Below are 17615 nucleotides of genomic sequence, written 5' to 3'. Positions count from 1 at the left end.
AGATTTTAGATATTAGCCCTTTATCTGATAAGACATTTGCAAATATCTTCTCCCATTCTGTAGGCTGTCTTTTGGTTTTGTCGACCATTTTCTTTGCTGTGTAAAAGCTTTTTATCTTGATGAAGTCCCAATAGCTCATTATTGCCTTTGCTTCCCTTGTCTTTGGAGACGTGTCCAGCCAGAAGTTGTGCAGCCAAGGTCACAGAGGGTGCTGCCTGCGTTCTCTAGGATTTTGATAGACTCTTGTCCGACATTTAGTTCTTTCATTCATTTTGATTCTATTTTTGTGTATAAGTAAATGGTCCAGTTTCATTCTTCTGCATGTGACTGTCCAATTTTCCCAGCACCATTTGTTGAAGAGACTTTTTTCCATTGGATATTCTTTCTGCTTTGTCAAAGGTTAATTGAGCATAGAGTTGAGGGTCCATTTCTGGGTTCTCTATTCTGTTCCCCTAATCTATGTTTCTGTGCCAGTACCAGGCTGTCTGGATGATGACAGTTTTGTAATAGCGCTGGAAGTCCGAAATTGTGATGCCACCAGCTTTCGTTTATCTTTTTCAACTTTCTTTTAGCTATTCAGTATCTTTTCTGGTTCCATACAAGTTTTAGGATTATTTGTCCCAGCTCTGTGAGAAATGTTGATGGTATTTTGATAGGGAAGCAATATTCCCTTCTCTTTGTGTTTTTGTTGATGTCACAGTAAAACAAACAAAAAATAATCCTGCTTATAAGTGAAAAATGTTAATCCTCAACTATTTGCTTTTTAACTAATGGAGCTATATACTCGATTACTGCAGAAAATGGAATTGTATTTAAAAATAATTTCATTCAACATTAAAATATGAGAAAGCTGGCTATGGGAATCCTATTAGGTTTTCATGTATTTGAAAAATCTTCACCTAGGGGTGCCTGGGTGGCTCAGTGGGTTAAGTGCCTGCCTTCAGCTCAGGTCATGATCCCAGGGTCCTGGGATCAAGTCCCTCATCAACCTCCCTGCTCGGTGGGGGGGTCTGCTTCTTCCCCTCCTTTTCCCCCTACTTGTGCTCTTTCTCTCTAATAAATAAAGAAAATCTTTTTAAAAATTACATGCTTTTGGAAAAAATAAAAATGCATAGAAGTATGTAATTTAAAAAGTGACAATCCCACTCTACTCTGGGATAAGTAACTTTACTTTTAACAACTGGTTTGTGGTCTTCCAGATTTTCCTACACATATATAAACACGTTCGGGTTTTCTGTTTTATTTTCTTTTTTAACTTAATTGGGATATTACACATATTGATCTATAAGTTACTTTTTTTTCTGCCTAATGTACTGTAGGCATCCTTCCATGTCCACACTTACGGATCGAACTCATTATTCCTAATGACTACATAACAATAACTCACATTGAGGACTTACTCTGTACCAGCACTGTACTATAACGTATCATACAGGATATTCCTCACAACAACCTTATCAGGTGGGTGATACAAATTTTTTTTTTATTTTACAGAACTAATCATAAATGTACAGAGAAAGTAAGTAATTTATCCAAGGTCACACAGGTAGTTAAGAGGCAATGTCAGGGGGCACCTGGGTGGCTCAGTCGTTAAGCGTCTGCCTTCAGCTCAGGTCATGATCCCCGGAGCCCTGCACTGGGCTCCCTGCTCAGCAGGAAGCCTACTTCTCCCTCTCCCACTCCTTGCATTCCCTCTCTCGCTGAGTCTCTGTCAGATAAATAAAATCTTTTTTTTAATTTAAAGATTTTATTTATTTGACAGACAGAGATCACAAGCAGGCAGAGGAGCAGGCAGAGAGAGAGGGGGAAGCAGGCTCCCTGTTGAACAGAGAGCCCGATGCGGGGCTGGATCCCAGGACCCTGAGATCATGACCTGAGCTGAAGACAGAGTCTTTAACCCACTGAGCCACCCAGGCTCCCCAGATAAATAAAATCTTAAAAAGGGGGGGGGCAGTGTCAGGTCCCCAATCCAGCTATTTTTATTACAAAACGCCTATGTATACTCTTATCCATTACACTATATTCCCACTGAGTGCCCAGATTTAATTAATCTGTTCCCTACCGATGAACATTTCCTCCTCTCTCGTCTACATTGCTTGCTTGCTTTTTCCCCTCCCGAGTGGTATTATTATTGCTATTTGTTTTTACATCTGTAATTTGTGCTTATGGACTGTGTGGGATAAGGCGTTAATCATTTTTTTCCAAATAGGAAACTTTACTAACACCATTTATTGAATGTTCCATTTCCTCCACTAAGTTGAAAATATATTTTCATCATGCTATATATATCCCTAGCTCTGGACTCTAGTCTGTTCTGAATGAGCACAATGAAGTGGGTTTGCGTGAGTACCACATAGTTTTAACAACTGTAGCTTTCTGGTATTTGAAAAAAAATACACATCAACAGATCCAAACCTTCAACAGATCCAAACCTTCCCCTCATTCTCAAGGTCCCAACCCTGACCCTTCTACCTGTCTTCCTTCTACTTTGTGACATTCCCTCAAAACCCTTCCACATTACATGTTGAAACATTAAGTTTCAACACCTTACCTCTTCCCCATATTTTCATCCATACTGTCTCTTGGTCTCAAGAAGGCAGTCCTTCTCTTCCCGTTCCAAAGTTTACTTTTCCACTTGAGCGCCCATCCCCAACTCCCTCGACCTCCTTGAGACCCCATCAACAACCTCCCTCCCTCTCAGTGTTTCTATCCCTCTTTCCACTTGGCTTTTTACCTAACTCACACTGTAAGCATATTCTGGTCTTCCTGACTTAAAAAACAAATACAAAAAGAGTTCCATGTGCCATGCCTTAAAATCCGCCCACTGGCCCCTCATGTGTCATTCCTGTCTGCTCCCACCCACCTCCAAGGACTCCTCAAGCCTTTACAGTGCTTTCTACCACTCTGCTGAAACTCTTCCCTGGAACACCCAGCAGGCCAAACGTAATCTCACGATTCACTCCCTTTATGAATGCTCAGATTTCCACGCTCATTTTTGGACTCTTTTCCCCTTGACTTCCAAAATCCTCATGGTTCTGAGTCTTTTCCTACCTACCACTCGTTTCATGCTTCTGTGCAGCCCACATACATGGACGTGTCCTCAAAAGCGCAGGTCTCTCCTTTTCTTTCATTCCCCCCCTCCTTTCTCTTCCGCATCGAATCAAAAGCAGAGGCTCTGATTTAAGACAAAGCTGAATCTGATCCAGGTGCTGTCTTCTGCCACTGTGTGACCTAGGACAAGTTATTTAACTTTTTTGGGCTTTGGTGTCTTTATGAGTAACGCCTCTTTCAAAAAGGATTGTTTTTAGGCCCTGTGGGCAATTAACACACATTGGCTTCTCTTTTCCCATAACTCCCAAACATTGTCTCCTGATCTTTCTTTGGAGTTTCAGTCCAAATCTTTAACCACCTACTTTTCATCTAGATATCCCATCTTTGCTTCAAATTCAGTAACTTTTTTTTTTTTCTGGAAGAACAGAAATAAAGAATATTTTATCCTAAGAGCTGCCACCAGAACTCCTCTTAGCAAAGCCTTGGTCTTTTTTGGAATATACCTTAGTAAGCTACTTAGCATGGAGAGCAACACACCAAGGTCACGGGTACCTTTGATACTTGCTGATGCTACTCGAACTGCTTTGTAATTTTTCTTCTTAGAGGAAAAGGTAAGGAGAAGAGTCAAAAAAGAAGAAGGGGGCACCTGGGTGGGTCAGTGGGTTAAGCTTCTGCCTTCGGCTCAGGTCATGGTCTCAGGGTCCTGGGATTGAGCCCTGCGTCAGCAGGGAGCCTGCTCCCACCCCCCACCTGCCTGCCTCTCTGCGTAGTTGTGATCTCTCTCTCTCAAAAAAAAAAAAAAAAAGAGAAGAGTAAAGAAATGTTAGGATGGAGAAAGGACCGTTGGTGAACCGAAGAGCCAGTGAAACTCCCCGGCTGAAGTACAGTTGGGAGTGATGAGGCTTACTGTGCCTCCGCATTCCTGCAGTGTGAACCCCAGCTCTGCATCATCCTCTGCAAATCTTTAGTAGAATTTACACTTCGAATATGTGAACGGAATTTTTTGGAGAAACTGAAGAATGGACTGAATTATATTTATTGTGGGCCAGAGACAACAAGTGGAGGTCAGTAGCCAACATGGTTGTGCCATGGGTCATTTGGGAATTTGCAGAAATCTTGGAAGGGGCATGAGAAGTCTACACTCTATGATTTGGGGGAATGGGTGGGTTTCTGTCTAGTTTGTTTAGATCTTGAGAAGCAGTAAAGCCTTTGCTTTACTGAGCCCTGAGGCTCACTTTACAAGCAGTGTCTGCCCCCAGATTCCCAATTTCTGTCAATGGTGCTTTACTTCTCTGATCACCCAGGTTAAAAATGTCATAGTCCTCAAAACCGCACACACACAGAATGTGGCTTTTCTGCAAAGCATCCTTGTCAAGACCTCAGCCCTTTCCAAGTTCAATGACAGTGGATTATCACGTTATAGCTCCCTAGCAACTCTCTCTGTTTCTAGTCTTTTTCTCCCTACAAACTATACCTCTAAGAGATCAATCTTCCTCAGAACACCACCTGGTTCTTCTCTTTTGGCTTTCTCTTTTGGCGTTGGGTGTAGAGATTACATAAAAATAAAATCAATAACTGAATCTTTAAAAATTAAAATTAAAACTTAAAAAATTTTTAAAAAGTACACCAGCAACCTCCAGGCCATTACAAATACTACTTGCCACCCGGACTATTTGGGAGTCCCTCAATGTGTTCAGAAGAGCCATTGCTCCCAAGAACTCTACCCTAACTGATCAAGCTCTTCTGTTTTATTCAGTTGGTATAAACCCCTCCGTACTGCCATTTTTAAAGCTTTTTTGAGGTATACTATACACAGCATAAAATTCACCTATCGTACAATTCCATAGCTTTGGTAACTATCACAATCCAACTGAAAACACTTCCACTGTTTACAACTGATTCCCACTCTTTTCCCCAGCCTTAGGCAAACACTGCTGTTTCCCATCTCTATAAATTTGCCTTTTCTAGCCATTTCATAGAAATGGACTCATGTACAGTCTTACATCCAGTTTCTTGCACGTAACACAATGTTTTTGAGGCTAATCTGTGTAGTGCAGCACGTATCATCAGTTCATTCCTTTAAGGGGCCGAACAGCATTTTGTTGTATGAATATATCTCCCTTTGTTGATCCATTCACTAGCTGCTGAACATTTGGATTCTTTTCCATTTGGGGGCTATTATGAACAATGCTGCTACCCACATTCCCATGCATGTCTGTGTGTGAATCTTTTGGAGAGATGCGTGGGAGTGGAACTGCTAGACCATAAGGTAAACTTAAGTTTAACTTTTTAAGATTCTCCCAAACTCTTCCAAAGTGGCTGTTACCATTTTACATTCCCAACAGCAATGCACAAGGATTGCAAATTCTCTACATTCTCACCAACACGTGATACTGTCTTTTTTTTTTTAAATTTTATTTATTTATTTGACAGACAGAGATCACAAGTAGGCAGAGAGGCAGGCAGAGAGAGGGGGGAAGCAGGCTTCTTGCTGAGCAGAGAGCCTGATGTGGGGCTCGATCCCAGGACCCTGGGATCATGACCTGAGCCAAAGGCAGAGGCTTTAACCCACTGAGCCACCCAGGTGCCCTGATTCTGTCTTTTTTATTGTAGCTATCCTCTTTTTTTTTTTTTTTTTTTAAAGATTTTTATTTATTTGACAGAGAGAGAAATCACAAGTAGGCAGAGAAGCAGGCAGAGAGAGCGGGGGAAGCAGGCTCCCTGCTGAGCAGACAGCTCTATGCGGCTCAATCCCAGGACTCTGGGATCACAACCTGAGCCGAAGGCAAAGGCTTTATTTAACCCACGGAGCCACCCAGGAGCTCCTGTAGCGATCCCCTTGGTTGTGAAATACTACCTCATTGTGGTTTTAATTGTATTTCCCTAACAACTACTGGTGAGCATTTTTCCATGGTTTTATTAGCCACCCTTTTATCTTCTTTGGTGATATCTCTATCCAACTCCTTTGTCCATTTTTATTTTTATTTTTTGTGGAGCCCAACAACGCAGGGCTTGAACCCACAACTCTGAGATCAAGACCTGAACTGAGATCAATAGCCTGACGCTTAGCCAACTGAGCCATGTAAGAACCCCTCTTTTGTCCATTTTTAAATTGGGTTGTCTTGTTAATACTAAGTTGTTCAAGTTCTTGGGACATTCTGGATGCAAATCCTCTATCTATGTGTTTTGCAAAGATTTTCATCCAGAAGGTGGCTTGATTTTTCATCTTCTTAATGTTTCCCGAAGCAGAAACATCCTTAATTTTGGAGAAATCCAATTTACCATTTTTTTTCCTCTTCTGGATTGTGCTTTTGATGCTCTATCAAAGAACTCCTTGTCTAATTTGAATCAAATAAATATTTTCTCCTGTATCTTCTTTCAGGGGTTTTACAGTTTTCATTCTTACATTTGGGCCATTTTTTTAAACAGCTTTATTGAGATATAGTTCACAAACCACACAAGTCACCTATTTAAAGTGTACTATCCAATGGTTTTCCAGTATATTCACAGAGTTATGTAACTATCCAGCACTAATTTTAGGACATTTTCATTATCCCAACAAGAAACCCATTAGCAGTCCCCCCCTTTCCCCCTCCCCCCAGCCACTGACACTCGCTAATCTACTTTCTGTCTCAGAGGATTTGCCTCTCACGGACATTCAGGATTATACAACGTACAGCATTTTGCTTCTGGCTTCTTTTACTCGACATTAATATTTCAAGGTTCATCCACAGTGGAGCAAATACCAATACTTCAGTCCCTGTTGTTGCCAAATAATGTTCCATTGTGTGGACTTACCATATTTTATCAACTGTTCCATTTGCCAGTTGATGGACATCTGGGTTATTTCCACCTTTTAGCTATTATGAAAAATGCTACTATGAACACTGATGTACACACATTTTTTCCCATTTTTTTCTTGGGTGTATATATACCTAGAAGTGGAATTAACTGAGTCATTTAAGGAACTGTCAAACCATTTTCCAAAACAACTGCACTATTTTACATTTCTGCCGGCAGGGTGCCGGAGTTTCAGTTTCTCTACATCTTCACTAAACTTGTTATTAGTCGTTATACTGACTACAGCCATCCTGCGGGGTGCGAAGCGGTAACTAATCAGCGTTGCATTTCCCTAATGGCTAACGAGAGTGAGCATCTTTTCCTGTGTTTATTGTCCATGTGTACACCTTTTCGGTCTATTCAGGACCATTGTTCCTTTTCTAGTTGGGTTGTCTTTTTCTTATTGAATTGTACAAGTTCTTTTTATATCCTTGATATAGATCCCTTATCATATATATGATTTACTAATATTTTCTCCCGTCCTGTGACTTGTATTTTCATTCTATCATCCATTCCGAGGTAATTTTTGGTGATATGAAGGAAGAGTTTAAGTTTTGTTTTATTTTGTTTGCTTGTTATTATTCAAATGTCCCAGCACCATTTGGCAGGGGGTGGGGGATGGGGGGGCTTATTCTTTTCCTGTTGAAATGCCTTGGTACATTTTTTTTTTTTAAAGGTTTTATTTATGGGGCACCTAGATGGCTCAGTCAGTTAGGCATCTGCCTTCAACTCAGGTCATGATCCCGGGGTCCTGGGATCAAGCCCCGCTTTGGGCTCCCTGCTCAATGGGGACCCTGCCTCTCCCTCTCCCACTCTCCTGCTTGTTCTCTCCCTGTCAAATAAATAAATAAATAAAATCTTAAAAAACAAAACAAAACAAAACCAGCCAGTCAATTTCTTTTAAAAAACATCTGTTGGGATTTTGACTCAATTTTTAGCTCAATTTGGAGAACGCTGGCATCTTGACAATATTGACTTTTCCAACATGAAATGTTTAATTACTTAGATCTTTCTAAACTTCTTTAAAGCATCAATCTCAGCAATATTTTACAATTTTCAGTCTTATAGAATCTTCAGTCTTACAAGTCTTATACTTCTTATGTTAAATTTATTCTAAGAATTTTATTCTTTTTGATGCTATTGGGAATGAACTGCTTTCTTAATTTAATTTTCAGATTATTGTTTGTATGTAAAAATAGAATTGGTTTTGGGGCGCCTGGGTGGCTCAGTGGGTTAAGCCGCTGCCTTCGGCTCGGGTCATGATCTCAGGGTCCTGGGATCGAGCCCCGCATCGGGCTCTCTGCTCAGCAGGGAGCCTGCTTCCTCCTCTCTCTTTGCCTGCCTCTCCGCCTGCTTGTGATCTCTCTCTGTCAAATAAATGAATTAAAAAAAAAAATAGAATTGGTTTTTGTATGTTGATCTTGGATGTGCAAACTTCTGAACTCATTTATTAATTGTAGTGGTATTTTTGTGGAATCCTTGGTGTTTTCTACACATAGGGTCATGTCATCAGTGAATAGACAGTTTTACTTCTTCCCTTATAATCTGGATACCTTTTTTTTTTTAAGATTGTATTTATTTATTTGGCAAAGAGACACAGCGAGAGAGGGAACACAAGCAAGGAGAGTGGGAGAGGGAGAAGCAGGCTTCCCAAGGAGCAGGGAGCCCGATGCGGGGCTTGATCCCAGGACCATGGGATCACGACCTGAGCTGAAGGCAGATGCTTAATGACTGAGCCACCCAGGCACCCCTAATCTGGATACCTTAAAGATATTTTTTTAAATGTGTATGTGTGTTTGTTTATTTTGCCATACTAGACAGAATCTCCTATCAACACTGAATGGCAAAAGCAGACATCCTTCCCTTGTTCCCAATCTGAGCAGGAAAGCATTCTGTATTTCACCGTTAAGTATTACTAGCCAGGCTTTTCACAGATGCCCTTTATCAGGCTGAGGAAGTTCCCTCTATGCCTAGTTTGCTGAGTGTTCTTCAACTTGGAAAGGTTGGATTTGTCAAATGTTTTGTCTCCACGTATTGAAATAAACATGTGGTTTTATTCTTTATTCTACTAAAATAATACATTTATATTTGCTATTAATCATTGTCACATAAAATATTAACATTGATTTCAGACATCAAACCAACCCTGCATTCTCAGGATATATCCTACTTGGTTATGGTATAGTCTGTATCCTTAGTTCTCTCTGTATGCCTGCATTCTACCTCTGAATTAGATGATAAGCACTGAAATTCTGGAAGGAGCATAATTTTTAAATAATGATGTTTAAAGGCCATATATTTTAGATTAAAAAACTGTTTTCATAGCATAAGCACTCTTTCAGCAACTAAAACCTTGAGCTTAGCACCTATTTTGCAAGAAAATTAGTTAGAATAGGAAATCACTATAATTGTTAAATTTTATGTGTCAACTTGGCTTGGCTATGGTGCCTAGTTGTTTGTCCAAACATTAATCTAGATGTTGCTGTGAGGGTATTTTGTAGACGTGATTAACATCTATAATTAGTTGACTTTAAGTAAAAGAGATTACCCTTGATAACGTGGTTGGGCTTCATCTAATCAGTTGAAGACTGTAAGAGCAAAAACGGAGGTTCCCCAGAAAATAAGGAATTTTCTGTCTTAAGACTCTAACATAGAAATCCTGCCTGAGTTTCCAGTCTGCCAGCTTGCTCTACAGATTTCAGATTCAAGACTACATCAACTCTTGTCTGAATTTCCAGCTTGCTGGCGGGCCCTAAATATTTTAGACTTGCCAGCCCCCACAATCACAGGAGCCAATTCCTTAAAATAAATCTTTTTATTTTAAGGAATGTATATTCCTTAAAATAAGGAATAGACATTTTATTTTATTTTATTTTAAGGACTATACTTTTTTTTTATTTTAAGGAATATACATATATTTTTATTTTTTTATTTTAAGGAATATACATATATTTTTATTTTTTTATTTTAAGGAATATACATATATTTTTATTTTTTATTTTAAGGAATAGACATATATTTTAAAAATATTTTTAAGGGATTATTTATTTTAAGGAATATACATATATTTTTAAAATATACATATATCTCCTATTGATTCTGTTTCTTGGAGAATCCTAAATGATTCTGCCACCAAAGAGCTTGAATTGTTCATACGAACAGCCTGTATTGTTAATATTCCCTTCTGTGACTCATATTCTGACTTACAACATTGATGTGAGAGCTATCCTGCTGCTTGCCATAGGGATCGGAGCACTGAGTGCAAGGATCAGAATCTGCAACTGGAGCACAGGCAGTGCTCAATAACGCACACTGATGGTAACCCAGAAAGAGGAAAGAGATGCTAAAGAACCAAAGAACGTAACCGCCATCGTGGAAGGAAACCAAAGGCCCTAAATCTGAGGACAAAATCAGGAAGTGAAAGAAATCAGTCTGTTAACGATGAAGTGAGATACAAATGAAGCAAAAATATTAGAGGTTTGAAGAGGGGGGTGGGTGCCTGGGTGGCTCAGTTGGTTCAGCATCTCTCGAATCAATAAAATCTTAAAACAAAACAAAACAAAACAAAACAGAAGTACTACATTTTAAGTGTTTAAAAAATAATACTAGCATTTAAGGGGCGCCTGGGTGGCTCGCTCAGTTAAGTGATGGACTCTTGATTTCAACCCAGGTCATGACCTCAGAGATGGAGCCACATCAGGCTCTGTGCTGGGCACGGAGCCTGCTTAAGATTCTCTCTCCCCTTCTCCTTGTGCCCCTCCCCTCAATGCATGTGCATGCACCCCTGCTCTCTCTCTCAAAAAAAAAAAAAAAAAAAAGAGGGGAGCCTGGGTGGCTCAGTGGGTTAAGCCTCTGCCTTCGGCTCAGGTCATGATCTCAGAGTCTGGGGATCGAGCCCCGCATCAGGCTCTCTGCTCGGCAGGGAACCTGCTTCCTCCTCTCTCTCTGCCTGCCTCTCTGCCTCCTTGTGATCTCTGTCTGTCCAAAAAAAAAGAATATTAGCATTTGAACTCTAGATCTTGATGACTTTAGCATTAAATGGAGCAACATCTACGTTTTTTATGGTATTAAATGTATTTGGTATGAATTTCAGGAACTTATTTAATTTTGACGTCATCAGTCAAACTGCCAAAACCAAACAATTCTTTATTCTGTAGTGAGTTCCAGATTTTTAAGTCCTTGGTTTCAAAACTGATGTTCCTAAAAGCTAAGAGAAGCTTTTATAACTATTTAATGGACAAAGACATTACCCGTGCTTTAAAACCTGCTCTTACCATAGGACAGACCCGTGTGACAAGCATATAGGTTTTCCAATATAACAAAAATTTGGAGGATAATGATGCTAGCTGCTCAGGACTCTACCATTCTGAATTTTTATAACAAGTTTAGCTCTTAACAACCTGAGCAAAATGAATTACTCTTGTTTTTCAATTTACTCAAATACGTAGAAGGAAATAAACTAGATTCATTGTAATTCATTCACTGAATTACAATGAATTAAATTGTCTTTATAGAATATGCCCATTTCTTGCTGGATAGAAAAAGCAGGCCTAATGACTTTTATCCATGTGGATACCCCTTTCAAAAGATGAGCATGCAGGGCGCTTGGGTGGCTCAGTGGGTTAAACGACTGCCTTCAGCTCAGGTCATGATCCCAGAGTCCTGGGATCAAGTCCCACTTCAGGCTCCCTTCTTGGTGGGGAGCCTGCTTCTCCCTCTGACCCTCTGCCTTCTCATGCTCTCTTTCTCTCAAATAAATAAAATCTTAAAAATAAAAAAAAAGATGAATATGCATGCATAAAAACAACCACCTCAGCAAAGCCACACCTTTGCTAAACAAATGATCATGGGCGTGTAAAGAAGCGAAGATCTTGGAGAAGGATTTATAAGCATGCATAGCTTCTGTCTCAAAAATGACAAAGGTACGACCACATGCAGAACAGTGCTATAAATAGCTTTCTATGCTAATGCCGAAACACTATATAGAAATGAGCTCCCACTATGCCTTGTTATTTAAATGACTAATAATCATGTATTTATTAACAAAGCCAAATATCACAGAAGAACACATGTATAACATTAATCATTGCTGCACTATTTACAACAGTAAAACATTGAAAAAAAGTTGGAAAAAAAAAATCTCCCAAATATTCACCAACAGAAGACTACGTTAAGGGGCACCTGGGTGGCTCAGTCATAAAGCGTCTGCCTTCAGCTCAGATCATGATCTCAGGGTCCTGGGACTGAGCCCCATGTCGGGCTCCCGGCTCAGCAGGAAGCCTGCTTCTCCATCTCCCACTCCCCCTGCTTATGTTCTCTCTCTCGCTATTTCTCTGTCAAATAAATAAATAAAACATCTAAAAAAAAAAAGAAGAAGAAGAAGAAGAAGAGGACTATGTCAAAACAGGGCATTAGAATATAAAGGAATAGTATACAGCTGTTAAGAACAAAGATACACTCCAAGCACCGAGCACCGGGGTGGCTCAGTCATTAAGCATCTGCCTTCCGCTTGGGTCGTTATCCCGGGGTCCTAGGATCCAGCCCTGCAACAGGGTCTCTGCTAGGCGGGAAGCCTGCATCTCCCTCTCCCATTCCCCCTGCTTGTGTTCCCTCTCTCTCACAGTCTCTGTCAAATAAATAAATAAAATCTTTAAAAAAAAAAAAAAGGGATGCCTGGGTGGCTCAGTTGGTTGGACGACTGCCTTCGGCTCAGGTCATGATCCCGGAATCCCGTGATCAAGTCCCACATCGGGCTCCCAGCTCCACAGGGAGTCTGCTTCTCTCTCTGACCTTCTCCTCACTCGTGCTCTCTCTCACTGTCTCTCAAATAAATAAATAAAAATATTTTTTAAAAAAGAACAAAGATATTCTCTAATATGGAAATAATATAAAAAGATCTTCAAAATCTCTAAAAGTGGGGAAAAAAAGGGATGCTTGGCTGGTTCAGTCAGTACAGCATGTGACTCTTGATCTCAGAGTTGTGAGTTCAAGCCCCAACATTGGGCATAGAGATTATATTAAAATGTAAAATCTGGGACGCCTGGGTGGCTCAGCTGGTTAAGTGGCTGCCTTCGGCTCAGGTCATGATCCCAGCGTCCTGGGATCGCGTCCCACATCAGGCTCCTTGCTCGGCGGGGAGCCTGCTTCTCCCTCTGCCTCTGACTGCCACTCTGTCTGCCTGTGCTCATTCTCTCTGACAAATAAATAAATAAAATCTTTTAAAAAATAAAAAAATAAAATGTAAAATCTTTTTTAAAGAGTAGAAAAAAGATGCAGAACAGTTTAAATAGCATGTTATGCTTGTTACTGCACAAGAAAACTCTAGAAGAATTCCAAAGAAACCAAAAGTGGTTACACAGGGATGGGAGGTGTATGGGAAGAAACTGGGAGGATGAAACGTGGAGTGAGAACGAGATTTTCACTGTATGACTTTTCATTCTATTAAACTTTGAAACATGGGGGCGCCTGGGTCATTCAGTCAGTTAAGCGTCCAATTCTTGATTTTGGCTCAGGTCACGATCTCGAGGTCGTGGGATCAAGTCCCGCCTCTGGCTACACTCAGAGTTTATTGGGGATTCTTCCTCTCCCTCTATCCCCCGCGCCGCCACTCACGCTCTCCCTCTAAATAAATAGATAAAATTTTTTAAAATTAAAAAAAAAAACTTTGAATCATGTAACTTACATTACTTATTGAGAAACTAAATCATTTTTTTTAAAGTGGGGGGCTTGAACTCATGACCCCGAGATCAAGACCTGAGCTGAGATCAAGAGTCAGACAAGTAACTGACTGAGCGACCCAGGCACCTCCCCCAAAATAACCGTAAACGATTTAGGCTATTTTATTTCCACCCATCTCTAAAAAAAAAAAAAAAAGAAAGAAACCTAAGTTTCAACATGAAATCTACTGTTCTCAATAATTTCTAAATATGTCCAGTTCAATGAGCATCAGAAATGTAAAAATACAAAAGGAGGAAAGCAGCTGTGCTGGGCCCTTTGGCCATCACAACAGGGACGGATGACAGAGCTGCTTTTTGAAACTGCCACAGGCAGCAGAGTTTGAGACTTTCCAGAGAGCCAGAGGTCTCAGCTGAGCTGGTCCCCTGAAGAAAGCAGACGGTGCTATTTGCTTTGTTCTATCAGTACTGGAGATAGGAAGACCTCAAAATCAACCCAGTCTGATTCCTCGGCAAGGACAGGCCTTTGAGTTTCTCTCCGTCTTGATGCGGAACAGCCTCCTTTCCACAAATCATCACAAATTCAAGTCCTCGTGAAAGGCAGAGGCTGATGGCTTAGAGAGAAGAGCACGAACTGGGTGACCCTGGCCATCCTAATCTGTTTCTCTGGACTTCCATTTTCTTACTGGTGAGATGAGCGGAGCTGGGGCGAAATTCTCTCAAAGGTTCCTTTCAGGTCTGCAATACTACCATCCTACAAAAAGGTCAATTTAAAGATCAGATGAAGGGTAGGAGACGCCTCCAAACGAGAGCGTACACAAGTTCATAAAAATTCTCAAGTACACAGAGGTTTGCTGACTGGCACCTGAATGTTCTGATTCTTACTTTTTTAAAAGAGATTTTATTTATTTGTTTGAGAGAGAGAGAGGGGAACCAGTGGGCGGGGGGGGGGGGGGGTGGTGCGGGTGTGGGCAGAGGGAGAAGCAGACTGACTGTCCAGCAGGGAGCCCAATCATGACCTGAGCGGAAGGCAGACGCCTAACCAACTGAGCCACCCAGGTGCCCCTGATTCTTATTTTTTCTGCTTTATCTTCAACATAAATAATGTGGTCCCCTTGCTGTAAAGATGTCTCATTTACATAACTTCCAATTAGAAATTACTTAGAACCAGTTAACGCTTTTAAAGCACGGATGGAGTGAAGAGAATTATTTCGGCCTGCCAGCCCTGAGTGTGTGGTTAAGAAAAGTTGGAGTTTGGCCTTTTGATCCTTTTAGGTTCATCATCCAAGACTCATACTTGTATTACTATCCTTTGGGAAACAGCCTTCTAGGGATTTACCTATGCGAATTCCCACACGTGAAGGGAGGGTGAATCCTCTTCTGAGACTGCGAACTCCACCAAAATCTCTAAGCTCAGCAAAACACGCTCCATATTGTGATCGATAAAAGCTAAGTGATTTCCGGGGGGGGGGGGGGGGAACCACCCACAAATCCTGTGCATATTTTTGTCTATTAGAAAGCAAAGTGCATGCTTTTTTGGGCATTGGTTTCATATAGTCATAATCAGCTGGAGTTTTATTAAAACGCTAAAGACCGGCAGCTTTATCCTAGACTGTTTTTAAACAGCTCTTAAGCTTATTTATCTCGGCAAGGATTCACGCTTTGGCACAAAAGCATGGGGAAACACAGCTCTCGCAGACAGTCTGCAGGGTGCAGGTCCGCTGTCTGGTCCCCGCTTCCACCTGGCACAGGCCGGACACACTGCTGGGAAAACAGCTCATCTCATTAGCATGTCTTTATTCTAAGACTCCAGTTCTGACACCTCTCCAAGATCACCCACATCCTCCTCAGGTCCTAGGCCAAAGAGAAGGTGGTAGCCACCGGTCCCCCAGAAGTCTGGAGAAAAGCAATGAAAAATAAAGAGCATAGACTTGGGTCAGGCACCAGAGTCCAGACTTGGCCAGTGCTCAATCCACTTGCGATCCTCTCTACCTCGCTGTCAAATCCTCCTCCACCTCCCATGGTTATGCCACAACCCAGAGGCTGGACACTCGTATCTGTTTAATGATTCTGGAAACAAACGCAATACTTCACTACATTTTAGAGACCTGTGCCCTGTCCCCAGGCTATCCCCATTCCAAAAACCAGGTCTGCCGCTACTCTGGCAAAGGGACGCCCGGCGCAGTCTGCTACTCAGATTCCCAAACACTGCTGTTAAACACTTCTTTCGGCTTGTGACAGCCTCTGGAAAAGCGCAGCCCTGCAAACGCATTCTGGGCCTCCATCCTGCAGCAGGCAATGGAAGCTTCGCCCTGAGAAACCTACTTCCAACCTGCGCCCCTGCCTCCCTTTCCAGAGGCCTGGACGCGCGGACCCCGGCTGGTCTCCGGCCGCCACCCCCGCCCCCCGCCAGGACAGGCGCCCGTGCCGGATGCCGGACCCGCTTCCCCGAGCCTCCAGCTCCCGAGGGGACAGGGCACAGCGGGCGCGGACAAGGGCCCCGCCGGGGCCGCGGGCACCCCTCCCCTCTGGAGCCGCAGTCCCCCCGCACGCGTGTCTGTCGCCGGGAGCACGGCCTGCAGGCCCCTTCGCGTCCTGGGGCGACCCGGCCGGCAGGCCACCGCGGCCACCTCGCCAAGGGCCCCTACACACCGGCCCGCAGACCTCCCGCCCCCGGCCCCGGGGCGCGCCCGGCCCGCCGGCCCTCACCGGACTTGGGCGGGTAGCGGTACACGGAATTGGACGGGATGTCCACCTCCTCCACGCCCGCGTGCTGCCGGCTGGTCAGGGCCCCCATGGCGCTGCGCCCGCGCCGCCCTCGCGCCTCACCGCGGCCGCTCGCCCGGCTCGCGGTGCGGGGGTCGGCGGCCCGCCTCGGCGCTGCGGCTCTGGCGGCGGGGAGCCCCCGGCGCGCCGCGCACCATCCTCCGCCGGGCCCCGCCGCGGCGCCTCTGCCGAGGGAGGCTGCGGGCTGGGGCCGGGGGCGCCACCGCCGCCGCCTCAGGCCGCGTGATGTCAGCGACCGCTCGCGCGCGGGGCCCGCGGCGGCCGCGGCCAATGGCGGGGCGGGGCGGGGCGGCGGCGGCGGCGCCAGCCAATGGGCGGCGGGATGCGGCGGGAGCGGCCACGGTCCCGGCGCGGGGAGCCGGCCGGGGGCTCGAGGCTCCCGGAGCGGGCCGGTGTTTCTGCGGACTGCGGGTCGGACGACAGTCCACCCCGGAGCCTGTCGCCCTTCTGCCAGACCCCCGAAGGCGGTGCGCGGCTGTCCGGCGGAGGGAAGGCTGCTCCGGCTCCGCCCCTGGCATCCGCGAGCGGGCGGTCAGGAGCCCGCAGAGGGGCGCCCCCAAGCCCCGGCCCCCAGTCCCGGCCCCCAGTCCCGGCCCCCAGCCGTGGCGGTCCGAGTGCGTTGCGAGCAGAGAACTGCGTGGCGTCCGCGTCTCGCTCGTCCCCAGCGCCTCTGCCCCAAAGTACCCTGCTGATCCCCTTCTCCCAGGGGTCGGGGAGATGACCCAAGGCTGGTGACCCGCGCTAGGAAGATGTCGCCATCCCTCTCACGTAGCTCCTTTCCGAGCGCCGAGCTCTATCCACGCACCCTGTTTTTGGGTCCCTGAGGCGCTCCTGTAACTCTGAAGTTTGGAGCGCATCAGCCCAAGATAAGATCAAGACATCCAACCTCTGATTGCATCTTTTGGAAACTTCGGAGGCCTGCGTGCGGAAAGTCAGCGCAGGGGAACGCGAACAGGGTCAGGCAGAACACCGGGCCCCTCTTGATGAAAACACACGAGACAGCGGGAGGCTTGGACGGGCAGAAGGCGCCATTCTAAAGCTTAATTATAGACACCTGTATTTTAAACCATTTATTTTATTTGTGGTTCTGGTGGGTTTTTTTTCTGAGAGGGTGGACTGCTCAGCAGAAATTTCAACTGCTAGAACATGACTTCAACAACTTTTCATCATGTTTGAAATACAGTCTGTGGCGTGTGCAGTTCCCTTGATTAGGTTCCTAAAGCCTTTTTACAGAGTCTAGCTCTTTCCTGATTATATTTTGCA

The 17615-nt window shown here is 44.0% G+C and overlaps 1 protein-coding gene across 9 annotated transcripts in view; it reads right to left on the bottom strand.

The window, feature by feature from the left end:
- Positions 1 to 16587, bottom strand: part of RNF157 (ring finger protein 157) — an 81256-nt gene extending 64669 nt beyond the window's left edge. For 4 of the 9 annotated variants that reach the window (XM_047706095.1, XM_047706094.1, XM_047706096.1 and 1 more), the window contains exon 1: positions 16275 to 16585. In XM_047706095.1, coding sequence (XP_047562051.1) covers positions 16275 to 16362 — 88 coding nt within the window. In that variant the 5' untranslated portion in view covers positions 16363 to 16585. Of the gene's footprint in view, positions 1 to 16274 lie in introns of all 9 variants that reach the window. The other 5 variants (XM_047706099.1, XM_047706101.1, XM_047706093.1 and 2 more) reach the window with 3 other exon arrangements.
- Between the last annotated feature and the right edge of the window lie 1028 nt (positions 16588 to 17615).

The sequence above is a fragment of the Lutra lutra genome, chromosome 16, assembly GCF_902655055.1.
Source record: "Lutra lutra chromosome 16, mLutLut1.2, whole genome shotgun sequence".
In the NCBI taxonomy this organism is placed as follows: Eukaryota; Metazoa; Chordata; class Mammalia; order Carnivora; family Mustelidae; genus Lutra; species Lutra lutra.
This window is presented reverse-complemented; position numbering and strand designations above follow the sequence as displayed.